Below are 21,447 nucleotides of genomic sequence, written 5' to 3'. Positions count from 1 at the left end.
CTTTTCTTTATTTGCTTAGGATACACTTCTGAGTGTCTTCCTGGGCTGGAACCCATGAAGAGAAAAGAAGGAAGTGGCTCTGCAGGGGAGAGCAGTCTCCAGCTCACAGCAAAGGGGGCAAGGGAGATAAAGACAATAAAAAATGACCATAATAGTGGTGGCAAAGAGACCTGGCATTCACCATGTATCAGGCTCTGTTTGAAGCTTTTATATGTTTACATAGTTTAATCCTTTAATTTTCATGACAGACCTATGAGATAAGTACTAGTACTCCTTCCACTGTCAGATGAAGAAACTGAGGCAGAGAAAGGGAAAGTAGAGCTGGGATTCATGCACAGGAAGGCTGGTTCCAGAATCCATGCTCTTAACACCTCCATGAAACTTCTGGAGGCACTATGAAAACATTGGTTTGGAGACAGGTACGTTGACCCAGACTCAGTTTTGCTCATTAGTGAGCAAATGACTGGGCAAATGATTTAACATCTCTGAATCTCAGATGGATAAATGGCCACAAATGGCCAAATGGATAAATCATAGAATGTTAGGATTGACAACTTTAGAGATCCGATACCTCACTTAACTGATGAGGAAACTGAGGCCCAGAAATGCGAATGGCATGTCCAGTGTCACAGAGCTAATAAGTGCTTGGGGCCCAACCCAGACCCCCTGTCTCCTGCGTCATTGCTTTGTGACAATTTATCATGATGCCATCTGTCGCTGGGATCAAATGAGATTATACGTGTTAGAGAACTATGTAAATGTGAAGTGTTAACACTGTTATGAAGATTACTGGGGTAGCAGGTGCACAGAGAGCCAAAGTGGGAATAAGGAAAATAAGTTCACTTATTTGATAATCGAGCCAAGGTAACAGGTCATTGCAGGCTACATGGAAACGGACTTTGCTAGCAAATATTCCTAGGTCTAGTCCTCACTTGGACACTTGGGAAAGTCATTAAACTTTCCGTGAATTAGTTTTTTTCCACCTGAAAAATGGGGGTAGTTGAAATGTAAGGCTATTGGGGGACTCATATAAATTTCTACCTTACTTCTCATCTCTGAAGGAAAACCTTCAGAGCTACATACCTAGAAATCATAATGCAACAAAAAAAAACATAAATCTGAATGAAACGTAATAAATATTAATGTCATAGCTTAACTCCCACCTGGTTTGGATCAGGAAAATGGTCTGTGAATAGAATTTAGCTGGTGTGAGACTACACTGTGTGCAGGGGCTTACTCAGGTAAGTATAGTATTTATATCTATAGTGTCCTGTTTTAAACTAAAGATATATATACAGTACACCTGAATGACCCAATATTGCAGAATAGAATATCCTAATGCTACAAATATTATTATTTTATTGGCAGAGAAAAAACAAAAATTTTAGTGCCTTATATTTTTCTAGATGAGTATTAATAGGTACCTCTTTGAAATAATTATATTTTGGAGCAATTCTGACACATTCTCAATAGCACTAGTCAATTTGGATACTCTCGGGCAGAGTGCCTGACGCATGAAAGTAGTTCAGTGAATTACTTGTTGGTTGAAGGTACAGCAGAATTAATAAATCAATAGTATAACCCCAGGCTAGGATTTTGTAATTTGGTATGAGAAGCGAGATGTACACATATAAAAGAAATGGAGAGAAATATTCATACACAAATAAATTCTGTATTTTGTGCTGAGCACTATGAAACACAGGAGCAATTCAGAGAAGGGAAAGCCAAGCGAGGTTAGAATAGCTGAGGGAGTGTTCCTGGATGCTCTTCACACTTGCGGTGGACCTCTACTGACAGGCCAGGAAACCTTTTGGTTAATGAGACATTGTCAGGTTCAGAAAAAATGGAATACTAAACTTTGTCCTCATTCTCAAGTGACTTCAGGTCAAAGATCGATGTGCAAACAATTAGGACTAATCTTTCTGTATATCTAACGGATCTTTAGGCCTCTTATCAGCGACGGCATTTTTGGTTTCTTAAACAGCAATGCTACATGGGTCATTTGCAACATTTTTCAGCTGTGAAATAAGCTGATCTCTTCCCTCTGCCTCCCTTCTCATTCTCCCACCCACCTTTCTGAGGATTGACGAAAGGTGGTATTTTGCCTTTGGAGAGGGTGATAAAGTATAGGGTGGTCATCCTTTTTGATGAGCGGTTTTTATCCACTGCCTCCTGGTTTTTCCTTTCTTCTGATCGGAGACACATCTAACTGCTTTGAACTGATTTTTGACCTCTAAACCTCTAGTGAACATTCAGATTAGCTAAAAGCATTACAGACACGCACGATTTGTGCAGCTTTTAGAGGTAGTAATTACTTTACTCTTGCCCCTCATGGAATCAGTAGAAGTCACCCTAAGACTTGACACCGGGGCTTCTAGGATGCTCTAGCTTTGCCCTCTTGTGCCAAATTTATGGCAACCACCTAGGTCCCACTACCCATGAATCTTTGTTTGTCCTTTGAATTATATAAGCTCAACATTCTAGTGAGAACTTTCACATAGTCCAAAAATATCAATTTTCTATACGGCCTTAAACAAAAGTCATATTTCCTAAACAGTGCGTCCATTTCCTTGGAGAGTTTGCGATGGCTAGTGTGGAAAGTCATCTTAATAAATGTTCAATTATCACCATAATAAAAAAAATCTGTAAGCTAAACCTCTGAGTAGGTCTGCTACTATTAAACATACATATATTTCCTCTGCTGTCAAAATCTCATGGATCTGGGCCTCCCCTGACCTTGAAGATTTCTCAGGGTCTCTGAGGTTTGATGAATCATTGATGCTGGAGCATCATTAATCTCCCCGGCTCCATTGTCCTAGTCCCCCTGTAAGTACAACATAATCCCTTTGGTACTTACTGATATAAAAACTGAGTGATTTTGCGGACTGACTTTTTCGAGTTTCACAAGATCCTGAGGAGCTAAAAGTTGTTACAGATAACTTATATTTCCCAGGCTCCTTCAGCTCTGTGACAAATTCATGCGCTTCTTCATCCACTGTCAAATATTCAGTAAAGTTTTCTGAATCATATGTAAAAAAGAGAATATATATGAATTGGAATCTGAAAGGGCCTTGAATGTAAACAAGTCAATTAATAAAAAAAGTAGTTTTTAAAATATTGTTTCTTTCCTTTTGTCACGTTATATTACACATCTTAATCAAAGGTGCTATAAAAAAAAGATGACTAAGTATTCAAACTGGTTTTCATAATACTTTTAAATAACCAAACTAAAATATGGCATCGAAATCAAGAAAACTTAGGGATTTTCCTGTACGGTTTCCCAACAACATTATATGTACACAATAATAGGAGAATGTGAGGAAAAGATCAAAATAGTTGACTTTTTCATCTAGATATAAGGAGTAAAAAAATAACAGACAACAAAGTATCTTATAAATTCTTGGTGGTAGTATTAAATATCCAGAAACGCCTTAAAATAAGCTGAACTCTTTCTAGTTAGAAATAATTCTTCTGGGCAGATTTTCTGACACTTGCAATATGCTTCCTTCATCTGTTTTCTTCCAGAACTTCTAAAAGTAAAAATGATTTTTACATTGCTTCAAAGTTCATCTCCTGCTGCTTATTACTGCATTTGAAGTTGTTCTCACCCGTTGGTGACTACAATAGCCTTCAACAGAACACATTGAAGTCACATAAAAGCATGACTGGACCTGCACAGAAATACTCGTTTAAAAAAAATTCTGAGTTAAGGGATCCTGTTTTCCATAGAATATACTAAGGAACAGAAAAATAAGAGACAAACTAAGGGCAGATTAAGACAGATTACTTTATACAAGTAATTCCAGGCAAATGTGAATACTTTTTCTCGAATAATTGGAAATGACAAAGGATTTCAACTTTATACAATATATGGGTATGGTTGATTGCACTATAATCCAGCATAGAGGAATCCACAGCTTTTGATATCTTCCTCTATTAAATAAAATAAGAGCAAACAATATATAATACATCAGGGTCCATGATACTAATGCCCTACTCTGAAATAAGGCTATTATTTGGAACTTCAAATTTTGCCAACTTGACAACTTTTATCACCCAAACTACTGGACTGGAAAGTATAAAACAAAGTATGTTATTTTAGAAACAAAACAAACAGCAAATGACTATAAAAATCTACCAAACAGGGGCGCCTGGGTGGCGCAGTCGGTTAAGCGTCCGACTTCAGCCAGGTCACGATCTCACGGTCCGTGAGTTCGAGCCCCGCGTCAGGCTCTGGGCTGATGGCTCGGAGCCTGGAGCCTGTTTCCGATTCTGTGTCTCCCTCTCTCTCTGCCCCTCCCCCGTTCATGCTCTGTCTCTCTCTGTCTCAAAAATAAATAAAAAACGTTGAAAAAAAAAAAATCTACCAAACAATTTGGATGTGATTCATGACCCAAGTTTACTGAAGGCCATGGCCGTTTTTCTTATGGTAAGGGCTAAAATACAAAGAATGGGGGCTCAGTCGGTTAAGCGGCCGACTTCAGCTCAGGTCACGATCTCGCAATCCGTGAGTTCAAGCCCCGCGTCGGGCTCTGGGCTGATGGCTCGGAGCCTGGAGCCTGCTTCCGATTCTGTGTCTCCCTCTCTCTCCCCCCCCCCCCCGTTCATGCTCTGTCTCTCTCTGTCTCAAAAATAAATAAAACATTAAAAAAAATTAAAAAAAAAATAAAAAATAAAATACAAAGAATGGCTCTGAGATGCTGGATACATGAACATGAGACACAATACAGCAGCTGTAGTGAGACTATCCGTTGCTGTGCATTTTCTATTTTATTACCAGCTCCTCTTCAGGAAAACGTGAGTGGTACACGTTCCAGAGGGGCGCACACCCTAAGGATAGTAAGAGTCCCTAGATAAGCAGTACACAGGTCTGACCCCTTTGGGAAAGCAGCCATCTTGTCAGAAAGACTGTTTTGCTGCATGCTTCCACAAATTGTGTCCTGGAAAGCAGAACATCTCTCCAGGATATTTTGTAATTGTGATGGTTACAACTTTAATCAAAATCTTTCCAAACGTAAGGTTTCCCTCAGTGGCCGGGGGTACGTGACATGTTGGGCAGTGAAACGTGTCCTGTTGTCAAAACTTGCAATTTATACGCTTCCCGAACCTTGGATGCTGATCCTACCTGTTCAGTTTTGTTTTCTAATCTCAGTCCACGTTGCTACTCAATTAGACTCTTCCCTTCCTTTACCATTTATCTTGAAATCTTAACTGTCTACCAGCAGTCTTTTTTTCTAAATTTAGTTTGAAAATATTTCAATTTCCTTTCCTTTGCACACCGTTTGCTATTTTCACTGATTTCCTATTACGTTACCTTCTCTTTCTATGTGGATATGGAACCCATCAAAGGCAGTGGGTGGTTTGGGTGGTAACCAATTCAAAATCATTTGTACAGGAAAAAATGAGAAGGAGCCTGATGTTGACTTCTCAGTGTCACCGAGTGTACTGTTATGTTCATACTCCACGGGAAGTACACTGACAAAGTCATCTTCGCTTTCAGGAGCTGTCGATGCGCTGCCCCACCAGTACGGCTGGGATGTAGCTTCGTAGTCACTGCTGTTAAAATCAGGCCAACCAGAAGAAATGTTGCCAGAGGGCATTTCTGGGGTTTCGTCTGTAAAACGGAAGAGTTTGTCTTTTCCCATTGTATCCTGTGATCTCATGAAGGATTCCTCTGGGAAACTGCCACTCTGCTCTTCCCAATTGTTCTTGTTCAAGTTTACAATGCGAACTGAGATATTTCGGGGTGGATATGGGGCTGTAAGGGAGACAATGTTCATTCTCGAGTGATTTTTAATTCTATGACAGCAAATAGTTACTCGTGAGTCAAATATGCAAGCGGATTTACAAAACAGAGGTTCGTTTTACTACTACTATATAATCTACATCGAGAACTACTGTGGTGGCAAGTACACATTTATCTAAGATTTTGTGCACGATGTATTCACATTAGTATATCACCACTCATACTTCAAATACAGTAACGAGTGATAGTATGCTTGTCCAACAGGTAATTTCACCATGCCCAAAGCAGAGCTTTGTAAATATTCTTCGGCTTATCAAAATCTCCTTTTAAAGCAATTGAGTCTCGCCACTGGATCTTTCTTACCAACAAGCAGCTACAGTGTACTTTAGCTATCAAGATAAAAATGCTCCCTGTGACACAGCTGCGCTTAGAAAAGCTAAATACATGTCTCTAGAAACAATAACACACATGTTAGAAATATGGCTTCACACCTTACCTCTCTAGAATGAAACATATGAGCCCAAAATCAATTTGTGAATTATGGAAGTATACTTTTCTAGAGGGAGAAAATTGTGAAGGCACACCATATGGTCTCTACCTGCAACAGTTTCTACCTATCCTTCAAAGAGCAGTTTAAATATCACTTTGTCCATGAATTTCTAATAAAAATTAATCTTTCCCTCCTCTGTGCAGTTATATAACTTTGCACCTCTTATGACATTTATCACCTTCTGCCATGTATGATTGCCATTTGTATTGTATCTCTACCATTTTTTGAGGACAGGGAACCTATCTCACCAGATTTTGTCTTCATCTCTCATACTTAGAACAACTTCCAGGTAGAAGTCACTCAATTGGTGATGTTTCCTTAGTTGAACTGAATAATTAAAAATACAAATAGACTCTTATTTGTAAGTGTTTTATTTGTAAGTGTATTGTAACTGAATAATTAAAAATACAAATAGACTCTTATTTGTAAGTGTATTGAGGTGAATAACTTATTTAGCTGAAATAGTTTCTTTGTCTTGGTCTAATTAATGAAAATCATAGCATCTTAGAATTCAGATTGGCAGGGCCTCAGGGGTGATCTATTACAATCCATTCCCAACGTTCATATGAAAGGCATCTCCAACATTCGTAATGAGTAATTTAGGCAAAGGTAATGTCATTAGGCACAGGTAATGTCAACTATATTGGAATTGGTGACAGGCATTGAGTATGTGCGTATTTATGTCCATCCATCCATCCATCCATCCCATAACCGTGCTTCGTATTAGTGATGCTACTAAAATTAAACACTCCAAGTTTTAGATACATATGAATCCCAATATTTTCCTTGAATAATCTGATATTCTGTACTAGAACATCTCTTATCTGTTTATCTGCCATATGAGCATGTTACCAGGTTATAGAATAATAGATGTCTACTTGGTCATGTTAAGTCACTTAATTGTAACTTTTAGTCGTATCATGTACTATTTTCCAAACCAAGATTGTAAGTCTATGATTACATTGATATATTTTAGATTTTTTTTTTTTTTGGATATTTTACTCAGCTCCTCTTACACTGATAGAGAATTTGTTTAATACTATTACAAATATGTATGTATCTCATTTCTTAGCTCTGGAACAGAATTTTTCTTAGAATGATAGAATATTTATATGCAACAAACATATAACTTAATTGTTTTTTCACTAAATTTGATTCTTCAGAAGACTTACCAGTTCTATGTTGTTTGGGTTCATGACTGACTCCACTGTACTCCACAAGAGTACTTTTATTAAAAGTTGCCTCAGATACCAGCTGAAAAGTGATATTACTATAACATATTCCTGGCAGCCAGTGATTAAATACTGTTTTTCCCTTAAAGAAATCTGAGAAGAAGAAAAAAAAATCAATTATATTACAATTCTGGTCTCCTAAATGCCACGTCTGTTTAGGAAGTTCTAAACAATCATAATTAAATTGCCATAAAATAATATCCCCTTCAACTTCTGGCATGGTCAGTAATACAAACTTGGCATAAGGTTAGAGGTGAAAATTTGGATCTTTCGGTCCCAAATCCTGAAAAGCTTTTTCCACAAGAATTGGATACAATTGGAATTAAATTTTTATTGCAGGGACATTTGGTACATTAAATGGAGAAAATAGTATATAGAAATTATCGAGATTAGGTTTATGCTAGCCATTTACTTTATGATAAAAATCAAAGATAGTTTGCCACTTTATGACTTAGGAAAAAATAATTTTATAAGACATGTTTTCACTAGGCTCACTTGTAATATCTGGCCCATTCTTAAAGTAGAATGGTTTATCTGCGAGTTGGCAGACAGCACTTGATCAAAAACAGAAGAAAATACAAATCTGGATTTCATTTGGAAAACATTAGGAAAATAATAAATTTAAGATTCCAATCCAAATCAGAAAGAAACATGGGCAAGAAACTAAAAATATCACTTATTGAACCAAAAGCCAAAAATAGTTTAAACAATTAATTAACTTAAAAAGGACAGCATATTAATTAACTTATTTTAAAACTGCTGGCTTTAAACTCAACAAAAATTCCACAGGCTGCATCTCAGTCATTCATGAACTTGGATTTGCAGGCAATCACTAAGCAAATAAGGTCCCGTTTATTATTTTGCAGATACTCTGTTCTCATGGAAAATAAAAAATGTGATTAATTTGTGGAGTTCATGATTATATTTATTTCATTTTTTAAAGTTTCAAAAACTATAAAATCGATGCATGTGTTTTAAACAATGTCTCATAAAAATATCCATGGAAGAAACGAGTTTGTAAAAGCAACAAGTCAAAAGGACACTTTTCTGGATATCATGCCCTGTGTAGTTTGGGACCCATTTTCCACCTCCCTAATACATGTTTCCATTTACAACCAGCCAACAGAGAAACGTTACATGTCGTATCCTGAAAGTTCTAGGTTCCTTTCCTTCCCAATTCACTCCCAATGGAGCTGAATGCTCCCCTTCCACCCTTCCTTCTCTATCCTCCTCTAAGAGTCTACTCAGAGAAGTTGAGCAGGCTTTTTTGAGATTGATTCCCATAGGATTGTCTTTCTCCTTTCCCATCAAGACAGTACACACAATGAAACCAATTTTTGTATTTTAATGCATGAAATCATTTAGCTGGTCATACAGATAAAAAATACATCCAAGGGTGCAAAAAAGCATTATCATTTGCCTTTGAGAATAGTCTTGGACCACCTCCAAGTGAAACTTGGTGGAAGGTGACTTTCTAGCTTCTTAGTTCTAGAAATGCCCTTCTAACACACCTGGAAGGAAGTGGTAGGGTGACGTGTTTCTAAGCTTAAGTTTTAATTTATTTCTTGTACCAGACATGCTGCACATATAAAGTGGTAATAATTTGAGTATTTCTTATGCTTATGCATTGCACGTGACTCTAGCAAACCAGATGTTCTAAGATTCATGACGACGAGATTTTCATTAATTAATACTTCTTTGTAATGGTTCTTTCATGGTCACATAGTGAATCCTGAGACCTCTTTAGAGCAAGAGAGAAGACCTTTTGGCAAACATCATGTAAAAAGGAATCGTTATCATTCAACACTCTTCCTTTTGCCTCTTACCTTTATATAGCATTGTTCGGAAGTCTTTACCTTCCCAGTAGCTTATGTTTACTCTTGTGAAAACATTATATTTTTCTGGATAATGAATTTCAAACAGGACTCCTGTTTCAGGAGAAGGTTTATAGTCATATATTGAAACACTGGTTACAGGTAGGGGTTCTGCAGAAGGGAAGTACATGGAGAAAGGGGAAGTGGAGGAAAAGGGACAGAAATCATTATCAGTACTTGAAAGTACCAAAAATTATGCCTCTCAAAACCTTATATACTTTTATTATCCATGAGCATTAAACTGCTGCATACTTATGAGCTGACTGGTCTACTTAGCAGTAACTAACAGAATACATTTAGAAGGTGTTTTGTGCCTTTCAAAGAACTTTCATATTCATTTTTCCACTTGCCTTTGCAACAACCCTGAGATCTAAGATGAGCAAATGTAAATACTGCCATTCAACCGATAAAAACAATGATGATGATTCAGAGACTTTAAATTATTTGTTAAAAGCAACTTAAGTATGTGGCAGAGCCAATGTCTTCAAATTCCTAGTTCATTTTTCTTTTTTCCAAGCCAAGAAAACTTGATATTAAAAACAGACCTGCAGCAGAAAATACATTTGGCCCTGACCAAGGATAAATGTTTATGTCATCTTTTATTTTTGTGTGTGGAGTTACTACTTATTTTTCTATATTAAGTATAAGAATGTAAACCATCCTAGGTTGTGAGAATCATAATTTATGGTGTTTATCAAACCCCTCTTCCTGCAGAAGTTTGAAAAAATGTTCATTTATATTTCGCTTGACTTATTAATTCATTACAAACTTTTTAAATACTCATTTTTTAAAACTGCAATTTAATGTATGTGTGCATCTCCTCCATAACCCATTCTTCAGCAAAAATCTTGTAAAATAATTGAACTCCTGCGCCCCTCTTATGGTGCTATTGGATAAGTTTTACTTGAATTCATTTTATTCGAGAAAATCTTTTAAATAACTTAGTTTGGAGTCAACTATTGTATTACAGAAAAAAATAAATTTGATTCAAAGTGTTATCATTAGCAATTCTTGGAAATCATCTATAGTCCAAAGGGAAGCAATATCCTTACTTTAAATTTTACACTTTGAAATTTTCAATTTTGAAACCATAGGACAGCAAAATTTAATTTAACTTATTCCACAATTATCAAGTACCTACCTTGTTTCAATCTACTTTGTCTCAACCAATGAAAAAAAATATTTTTCATTTTGCCCTCCAGGATCATAATCTATTTTAGCTTTTTCTTCTGATTAAAGAGATCCAGGAAGGATTGAAGCAACATGTTAAAGCTTTGATTTTTCCTGGAATTTTCTTAAAAAACCAAGCCAAACTATCAAAAAGTCAGGAAGGGCCTTCAGATTAGGGTATATATTGTGATCATGTCCCTGTAGACTAAATGCTATATTTTCTGGTTAAAATGTTTCTATTTTATCTTTGATGTGTCCTGAGTCTTCCTGCTTAAAGGTAACAATTACAGAGTGAATTCACTTTGTCATGTTAGCAAACCCACCAACCAACCCCTGAAGACTCTTGAGTATTGCTCTTTGATTAATCCCAAAGAAGTTTTGAACTATTTGAAGGTCTTTCTTTCAACCCAGTCCCTTTACTAACCCAGGGAGTCTACCAAATCCACCTACTGCCTCTGGATCTAAGAGAACCAAAATGAAAGCTAACAACAAAAAGCAGGCACTGAGCACGGACTCTTCCAGGCCTGGAGTCCTGTTTCCCACCCTCACCAGGGTTCTGTCTATGGAAAAGTGAGATGCCCACCCAATCTTTCATTCCCTGTGGCATGGAGTATGCACATCAAAGCCACAGCCCAACTTTGAAATTCAAGAGATAGATGAGGATTACAGCATGGGTATTTTATTTTGTGATATATTTTTTTTCTGCTGCAAGGTACTTAAATTTAAACTAAACGAATTTTAAAAAATGCCTATTTGCATGTTCTCTTCTTTTTTTTTTAAATTTTTTTTTCAACGTTTTTATTTATTTTTGGGACAGAGAGAGACAGAGCATGAACGGGGGAGGGGCAGAGAGAGAGGGAGACACAGAATCGGAAACAGGCTCCAGGCTCCGAGCCATCAGCCCAGAGCCTGACGCGGGGCTCGAACTCACGGACCGAGAGATCGTGACCTGGCTGAAGTCGGACGCTTAACCGACTGCGCCACCCAGGCGCCCCTGCATGTTCTCTTCTTATAGTTCTCTGAGCTTCAACCTAAGTGACCCAGGTCAGCTATAAATTCTAAACTGCAAGCCCAGGCATTACAGAGGCAAATTCAATCCAAGAATTACTATTTTCAATAGTACTCAAATGCATTCTCTAAAAATGTTTTACTGTCTCTCCAGTTCCTTCCCTCATTCTTTTTCTTTTTTGCGATTAGGGGTGTGCTATAAACCAGAGCTGTTATTATGTGTTTTTCAGTGATGGCAAGGTTAAATTCTGATCTAATTTAATATTCCTTCCTCTTTACACTTCCATTTCTTGCCTTGGGGACCAGGCTGGACTAGATAAAGAAATAGAATTGTTAGAATATGTGTATCATTTATTACTTTTGCTTGTTTATAACTTTTTTGTCCTCAATCTTTTTATTGTTCCAGAAGTTTAGCATTACAAAATATATTTGCAACTCCCTCATATAACTTACTCAGATCCTATTTGCCTTCCTACAATGGCCAGAAGTCAATTATTACTCTGAATCTGGTGGTTATCTTCTGATGTGTTTTTATTTTTATATTTATATGTGTACGACATCCATGTGAAATGTTATTTTACATGTTTTAAAGTATGTTAACGGTCTCATATTATATGAATCATTCTGAAGCTTACTTCTATTACCTATCACTGCTTTTGAGCTGTCCATCTTGATTCTAAAGTGTATAATTCACTTTAGAATTATACACACTATACTGTTTATCTGTTATTTTGTTAGATAGATCGCTTTCAGTCATTCACTTTTGCAAATAATGCTGCAATAATCTTGGGACATGTTTCTGGAAGCTGGAAATCCTGAATAGTATGGTATGCACATCTTCAATTGTATGAGCTATTGTAAAAATGTGTTCTAACTTTCTGTCAATTTACATTTCGATAAGCAGTGTATGATAGTCCCTCTTTTTCCATATTCTTATCCAGCACTTGCTCATATCAGCCTTTTTAATTTTTGCCACATGAAATTTGCCATGTGAAAGTTTGTTTCTTTTAATTCATGAAAGAGGTTAATTATCTTTTCTAATGTTAGTCATTCAGCTTTTCTTTTCGTAAAATTGGTTCTTTTGCCTGTTTCATGGATTCTTTTTCCATATTCTTCTAATTTGTAATACAACTTTTGTTGTATTCCACATGCCCACAGGTTTTTTTTGTTTTGTTTTTTTTGTGTGTGTGTCCTGTGCCTTCCTTCTAGATTTATCTTCCTTGTTAAAACACATCACTTAATAGTTATTTAAGTTAGAGTCTAAGTGTTAAATTCTCCTAGACTTTGTATTCTGGACAGGTTCCTTATCTTCATTCTTGATGTAGTTGAGCTGGGCATAAAATTACAAGATTTCCTCTCACTACTTTTAAGCTATTGCTCCATTGTTTCTTTAATCAATTACTGTGCAAGAGAAAACTTCTGTCAGTTTTCCTTTGTAGCTACGATACTGGTTTTCCTTTGGTAGGTTCTAAGCTTTTTATTTATTCTTGGGAATCTGCAGTTTCACCATCACATATTTAGGTGTTGTCTTATTTTTGAATTACGCTACCAGGTATTTGGAATGCTTTGTCCATCTACAGATTGATGTCACTCTTCAAGTCTTGGAAGTTTTCATAATCAACTCTTGAAATACTGTGCCCATCATTGCCTTCATTCTCTTTTTCTTGAACTCTTAACCTCTTAAAGCCTCTCCCACCTTCCTACCTGAGAATTGTAAGGCAATTATAATTATAAAGCAATCACACAGTATTATCTTTGTTTACTAGCTATTTAACTGTTATCAGTATAGAATTTATCCTATCTACTGAAGTTTTTCAATTAAATTTAAATTTGATGCATCCAGATAATTTTGTCTCATCTAACCAATTAAATATTAAATTAAATAAGTGTATTTTTAATTTCTAAAACATTTATTTTATGCTTTTTTGATATTTTTGTTTAATTTTTGCCAATCTTTGCTTCATAATTTTTTAATCCCTTTAAATTGATGCAATTCTTATATTTATTTCTTTGAACATCATAGCATACTGTACATTTGTTGTCAGATTGCTATATAAAATATAATTTGCAATGTTAGAGTTGTTGTTTTGATCTTTTTTAGCAGACATTTCTTTGTGTGTTTTGAAATGCAGGCCCTAGGCTAATTTTTTGTTTTCTTTTTGTCCCATTTCTTGTTTCCTGCTGTTGAAGCAGTTTAGCCATAGCTTTCTTTCAGCTCACCACATCCCCTAGTCTAGAAACAGGGCATACGATGTTACCTGAAATTCTTCATATTGTGGGAGATAGAGTGGCTATCACAAATTCATTCCAAATTAGAGGATAACTAGCTTGGTCCTTGATAGTAAAACTGACTGTGTGTGTTCCTTGCATCTCAAGGCCTCCATCTATAATTGTATCACAGGCAGAAAGCATCTCTGCTCCAAGCAGAAAGCCTAGCTCAGTGCCCATCTAGTATGAAGAATTTCAATCCATATTCTACTGGGGCCCAAGATCAGGGCTGTCTTCTTTCAAATATAGAGCACAGAGGCCCCAGGGCTTCAGCGCACCTCCTTGCTTGGAGTTTCTGTTGTGTTATTCTTAGAGACAACTAGCTTATTTTTGAGGCTACCAAAGTACTTATGGTTTTCTTTTTGCTTTGTGGTAGGAGTAAAGAGTGCATCACAAGCATGTATTTACTGCATTATTTTTGCTAGAAATCCTAACATTAAATGCCTATTTTTTCTTTTAATCAAAAAAATTTTAATGACATTTAATATGATTATTTTTTTCTCATTAGGTGTCCCCATAATAAAATCTGATGTTTAAATTGAAGAGTGTTTTGTGTTCCTTAATTACCTTTGAATCATTCATGACAATCATGAATAAGAAGTTTCTTAAAGTTCTGTAGGTGACTATCTTAGATAGATGATGAAACAAAACAAATGTGGGGCGAATACTATTTTCAAGAAAGTGGAATTAGCCCTGTGCTTATGGGTAACTGCTAAGTGCTGAGAGGTGCTTCTTTCTGAGATTGCTCTGTTTTTATGGATTAAAACTAAAAGAGCTGTTGGGTCAGTGACCAGTATCCTTGCTTTTGATGTGATCAATCTAAGAATCTACCTGTTCTAACACATTCTTCTTGAGGGAAAGAAACCTGTGACTAGACCCTCGCTTCTGATGGAGAAAAAAAAAAGACTGTTCCCAGGTCCCAGGCCAGAGTTCCTAACTTATGTTTAGATGGTGATCTGGAGGGGCACCTGGGCGGCTCAGTCTGGCTTTGGCTCATGTCGTGATCTCATGGTTCATCAGTTTGTGCCCCGTGTCGGGCTCTGATCCTCTGTTTCCCTCTCTCTCTGTCCCCCCCCCCCCGTCTCAAAAATAAACATTTAGATGGTGATTTGGAACCTAACCTGACATCTCAGCTTTATTCAAACAGGCTACTGAGGTGAGCTGGCGGCAGCAGCCTCCTGTGGTCCAAGAGTCATGGCTCCCAACACACCCATAAGCTTAGTTCAAGTCTTCACCGTTTCTTTCCCAGAATATTTCAAAAGCTTTCCAAACTATTCTCCCTGCCTCAAATCTCATCTTAATTTTTTCTACTTGTTTCTGCTCAAAATCTTTAAGCCTGCAGGCTACCTGGTGCTCTCACTTTTGTCAGAATCTCTGCCTTAAACCAGTTACTTCTACCTCATTGCCTCTGCCCTGCCTAATCTGTGTTGACTCTCTTTTGCTTCCAACCCCTTAAGTAATTTTCTATTTAATGACATTGGTATTGTTTGTATTTATTGATCTTATATTAAGTGCTACACATTTTGTTAAGGAGTTTATTTTAACATTTCTCACATTACAAAATATTGACATTGTTTTACAGCACCCTCTCCCAAATCAGCAAACGTATGGCCCCCAAGACAAATCTGGCCTGCCACTTGTTTTTATATGACTTGTGAGGTAGGAATGGCCTTTACATTTTTAAATAGTTGACAAAAATTAACAGAAGAATAATTTTTCATGACACATCAAAATTATATGAAATTAAAATTTTGGTGTCTTTAAATAAAGTTTTGCTGGAACACAACCATGCTTGCTTGCTTATATACTGCCTATGGCTGCTTTTGTGCTGCAACAACAGAGTTGAATAACTGCAACAACCACAACAAAAAAACAAAATAATTATTATATAAGTCTCTACAGAAACCCCAACCACTGGGACAGATTACAGACTTAGAAACTAAGACTTAAAGAAAATAACAACCTATCTAATGCTACACATATGGTTTCTAGATTTCTTTACTTGCTTTAAAGTTCATACTTTGAACCACTACTCAAATTACCTGCTTGACAATTTGCCCATCCCAACACACGATTCAGGATTCTATGACTTGCTGCTCTGGTATAATAAGCTTTCCCCAATCAGATCTTACTATGTCATGTCTTTGCATCTGTCACCATTCCTCATCTCTCATATAAAGTCTACACTCCTTTGTAAGGTAGTCAAGGTTCTTCTCAAGTTTTCTAGCCTCTTTTCCTATCATTTTCTGGAACCATGGATGCTTGCCATCATAACTCCTTGTAATTTACAAGTGGGTCATGCTATGCAAGCCTCCATTCTTTGCAAACATGCTTCCCTTGATTCTGTTGTAACGCTTTACATTCTTTATTCATTTAGCAAATTTTCCTTAAATTTTCAATATGTGTTTCTTTTAAGGTGCCTTCCCAATGTTTCCTAGGAGAGCTGGGCAGTCTCTCTCACATAAATCTCTTACAGCATTTATATTTTTGTAATGGTTTGTCTGTTTTTCACACTACAGTATACCATCTTTCAGTGTGGGTATTTATTTATCTTTATTTTTCTAGAACATAAGATGTGACATACAGAATGTGCACAATAAATAAAATAAAAACTCATGCATTATTTTTATTTATAATACATTATATTTGTATAATGTATGGATATATGTTTATATTTGTAGAATATATTATAAATATTATATTTGAAGAGTGTCTCTAAAGTGTTTGGCAATGTTTACAACTACTCTCTCTCAGATTTTGCTAACCCATGAGACAGGGGGATACAAATAACAATTCCCCAATTTTTAAGCAATTGTTTTCATGTATTAATGTATCTATTGAGAAGCAACTTCTCTCTAAAGTGCAGACAATATACTGAAGGTTCTCAATCAATTAAATATTAACCAGATGTCAGAGCCTAAGGGTTGTAAAATTCCTTTGAAATGGCCAACTGACTTCTTTGTGCTGATTTTTTTTTTGCCATGTTTCTCAGCTTTCTCTAACAGCGTCAGACTCAGAACAGCTATAGACAAGTAGCAAGGGACTGTCCCAAGGCCAGTTGCTTTGTCATTGCTTATTTCATCAAGACAAGCATCTAACACACAACAAATGACTGCAACAAATATACCCTTTTATTCTCAAAAACAATGTGTCAACTCCTTGAGCAGATACTATGCATGCTTCCTAAACTTTAAAAAGAACTGCTTGTTATAAAAATAAAGATGGCAAAAAACACATCATTAACTGACAAATAATGGTAATTTTAGAGCTCAAAACTAATCTTAGTCATCATGTACTTTAATTCCCACTTTTTTTTAAAGGAGGAAGCTGAAACCAAATGTCACCGTTGTGCCTTAATATTTGTGCCTTAATTCCCAGTTCTTATATTCTGAACTTATTATCCCTTTTAAAATCTGGGGGGATGTAACTGAGTCTTTAAAAATGAGAAGATGAGAGATAAGAAACCATCACTAATTAATTTTTGCTCTTTAGAAATCAATGCAAATTTCCTCTTCCACTTAGGATGTAGAAAGCTACAAGTCAATGTCACACTCAACCCCCAACAAGAAGAAAAAGCGAAATAATCCATGAGATCATAACTTTTCTTGAACCTATCAGGGAAGTGAGGTTGCCAGGCAATCGAATGAACTAAATACTCAGGAGTGGCAAGCCCCCTGCAGACAGGAGGGACTTTCTCACCTGTAGTAGAGCATGGCAGGAAGAGGAAGGGCCCCATTAAAGCAGGAAAAAAGACAGCAACTGAGATCTTAATGAATTCATAAGGGCTGAGTGTGTTTCCAATGACAGTTTAGAACTGCTCTGTCCAAAAGAATAGTTATTAGCCACCTGTGGCTATTTTAATCAGACTCAGAATGAATCAAAATTAAATAAAATTCAAAATCAGTGGCTACTGTACTAGACAATGCAGATATAGAATATTTCCACCACCTAAAAGTTCTAGGACAGCGCTAGTTTCAAATGATTGGGAGGCCCAGACACAAGTAGAGTCCACACTCTCTTTCTAGCTCTTATTGTGGGCTTTAATCAGGTGCTCAGGAGAATATTGAGGGTAAGAGCCTCCCCTCCCCCCAGGGGGTTGGGGTGGCACAGGTATGCAGTTGATAATTTGCTCCACTAATAGATCATGTTGAAACCTTACTCAATTCCCTGGATCTTTCCTGAATACAAAGCAGAAGCCTTAAGGCACTGGGGAAGGACAGAAACAACTTTCTGTTCAAGTTCTCAGGCAAAGATACCCCCTTCTGAGGGATGGATAGAAGTGAAAGAGTCTGTTCCTGGGACAGGGGCAGAATCTCCCTTGGACCTATGATCATGCACTCATACAAAGTAGAATTCTACTACTACTGGGGAAAACACAGAAATTCCAACCCAAGTAGACTAGCTGTCAGTGTATAATGAGGGGTAGAAATGCTGACAATTTCCCAGCAGGATCACAGGATCTGCCTAATCCTGAGGCTGGATCAGGAGAACTAAAAACCTCCCTTATCCTCACCAAAAATTTAGCACTAGTAAAAAGCAACAGCAATCCATTGTGAGAAGAGGGGCAAAATCATGGAGACCAGTGGTGTGGGTGTTCAGGACTTATCGATACTGAGGGTAGAATTGGAGCACTGAGAAATATACTCATCCACTGCTGGCAGAAAACACTGGAAAAATTTGAAATCTGTGATGAACTGAAAGTGACAATACCTTAAACCCAGCTTGCCTCAATCTCCCACACTAACAGTCTGGCAATATGGTAGATTAAAATTAAATCCAACAATATAAATACTTATGTTAAGTATAAATGCTCTAAGCGAGCACTGTCAAAATTGGTACCCACTAGCCACATACACTACTGACCACTTGACATGAGGCTAGTACAACTGAGAAGCTGAATTTAAGCTTTATTTAATTTTAGTAAACTTATGCTTAAAAGTTATATGTAAACTTTTATATTGATTATATACTGAAATAGTAATATTTTAAATGGAGTGGATTAATATTAATTAAAATGTTATTAAAATTAATTTCACCTTTTCAGAAAAATTTTTAATGTGTCTACCCCAAATTTAATATACATATATGATTAACATCCTATTTTTATTGGATACTGCTGGTCTAAACACTCTGCTTAAAATTCAGACATTTTCAGATTGGAAAAAAAAAGTACAATGCTAAGAAACCCATTTACATATAAAGACATAAGTAGGTTGAAAATAAAAGGATAAAAAAAGTATACCATGAAAAGACTTAACAGAAGAAAGCTAAAATATCTATAGTAATAGCAGACAAAATCAACTTCAACACCAAGCATATTTCTTGGGATAAAGATGGCCATTGCATATAGAAAAAAATGTCATGCCTTATTAGAGCTGGTGCTTGTGTCTCAGTCCTGTGCTCTCCCACTGCCTCCCTAAAACCCATACAGTCCACGAAGGGGGTGTTCCTTGATCAGCCAGCTCTGGTGGCTTGGCGACTTCTGTCCCTGGGCCCCACAGAACTGTAACAACTGGAGAGGCAGTTGTTGGCAGGCTCCCATCCTGAGGGCACTGCACAGGCAGTAGACTGAAACATACCACCGGTGTGTCTGTGACAAAGGTTTATTTAGTTGTCCTGGAGCTTCAGCCTGAAGGGCAGTCTTCAAGTTTGCCACACATCTACAGACTGCGCAGGGAACTTAGGTCAGGCAATTCCATTTTTGTAATCTTTCTAAGTCTTGCTACAGCTTGCTAGTACTTCCCAGAAAGGAGCTTGTATACCTGTCTGGAGCCCTGATTTTTACAACAGTTGTCCAGGGGACTCTTCCAGATCAACTGGTTTGGAAGTCAACAGGGTTTACAGTTGTGGTGCCTCAGGACTTTACATACTTGCTTACCTTAAAAGCTTCTGCCTCAGAGCATGGCTTCCAATCAGCCTGAAACTAAGTGTTTACTGAGATCCCTCCCTTTGGAACACTGACAAATCTTAGCACTCCCACTGGGATCTCCACTGACAAATCTTAGCACTCCCCTTAGCATCCAACTGGGATGCAACAAGAATAAATCAAGCTGCTTAGTTGATCACAAAGGTTCAAGAGTCAACCAAGAGCTAGGGCAAGGTTGAATGATAATGTTCTTCTCCTGACATAAGGCCACTCCTTCAAGACTGGGAGAGACAGTTGTTTTACCTAATACATAGATACAAATACAGAGAGTCAAGCAAAATGAGGAAACAGAGAAATATGTTCCAAACAAAAGAATAAAATAAAACCCCAGGAAAAAAACCCTTAATGAATGACAAGTAATTTACCTGATAAAAGGTTCAAAGTAGCCGTCATGGAGATGTTCACTGGACTCAAAAGGATGAATGAACAGTGAAAATTTCAACAAAAGACATAAAAATATAAGAAATTACCAAACAGTAGTCACAGAGCTGAAGAAGGCAAGAACTGAACTGAAAAATACACCACAAGTATTCAACAGCAAACTAGATGAAATGGAAGAAAGGATCAGTAGAAAACACAGCAGTGGAACTCACCCAAACAGAGAAACAGAAGAAAAAAAAAAACAATAAAAAAAAAAATGAAGGCGGTTTAAGGGACCTGTAGGACTGCATCAAATAGAATAACATTTGCATTCTAGAAGTCCCAGAATGAGAAGATAGAAAGAGGCAGGAAACATATTAGAAGAAATAATGGCTGAAAGCTTTCTTAACCTGAGGAAGGAAATAGACATTCAGGTCTAGAAAGCCCAGAGAGTTCCAAAAAAGATGAACCCAAAGAGATGCACTCAAGATACATTATAATTAAAATGTCAAAAGTTAAAGATAAAGAGAGAATCCTAAAAGTAGCAAGAGAAGTTTCATACAAGGGAAGCCCCGTAAGACTATTAGCATATTTTTCAGCAAAAACGTTATAGACCAGAAGGGAGTGACAAATATATTCAAAGTGCTGAAAGGAAAAAAACTTCCAACCAAGAATACTCTATCTGGCAAGGTTGTCATTCACATTTGAAGGAGAACGAAAAAGTTTTCTAGATAAGCAAAAGCTAAAGGAATTCATCATCAAAAGAAAGGACATTAATTAGTTATACACACATACACACACACATAAAATTATTGTTATCATCAAAGTATGATAAAAAGAAAGGACATTAATTAGTTATATATATATATATATACACACACACACACACACACACATATATAAAATTATTGTTATCATCAGAATATTTGGGATCTGACTAGACATTTTTCCAAAGAAGACATACAGGTGTCCAAAAGGCACATAAAAAGATGCTCAACATCACTAAGTATCAGGGAAATGCAAATCAAAACCGCCACAGGATATCACCTCACATCTGTTAGAATGGTTATTATCAAAAAGACAAGAAATAACAAGTGTTAGTAAGAATGTGAAGAAAAGGGAACTAATATGCATGGTTGGTAGGAATGTAGACTGGTGCAGCCAGTATGGAAAACAGTATGTATATTTCTCAAACAATTAAAAATAGAGCTACCAGAGAGCTACCAGATCCAGAAATACCACTTCTGGGTATTTATCCAAAGAAAACAAAAACAGTAATTCAAAAAGATATATGCATCTCTATGTTCATTATT

At 36.7% G+C, this 21,447-nt stretch overlaps 1 protein-coding gene across 1 annotated transcript in view; it reads right to left on the bottom strand.

Annotated features, from left to right (window-relative positions):
• The window catches only part of PTPRO (protein tyrosine phosphatase receptor type O), a 238,719-nt gene that overhangs the window by 80,695 nt on the left and 136,577 nt on the right, over positions 1-21,447 (bottom strand). The window contains exons 3-6 of the mRNA XM_049625136.1: positions 9,355-9,513; positions 7,469-7,621; positions 5,315-5,758; positions 2,858-3,019 (exon numbers count right to left, since the gene is read on the bottom strand). Coding sequence (XP_049481093.1) covers positions 2,858-3,019; positions 5,315-5,758; positions 7,469-7,621; positions 9,355-9,513 — 918 coding nt within the window. The remainder of the gene's footprint in view (positions 1-2,857; positions 3,020-5,314; positions 5,759-7,468; positions 7,622-9,354; positions 9,514-21,447) is intronic.

The sequence above is a fragment of the Panthera uncia genome, chromosome B4 (genome assembly GCF_023721935.1).
Source record: "Panthera uncia isolate 11264 chromosome B4, Puncia_PCG_1.0, whole genome shotgun sequence".
NCBI classification, from domain to species: Eukaryota; Metazoa; Chordata; class Mammalia; order Carnivora; family Felidae; genus Panthera; species Panthera uncia.
The sequence above is the reverse complement of the archived record's forward strand: the minus strand, read 5'-3'. Positions and strand labels throughout refer to the sequence as shown.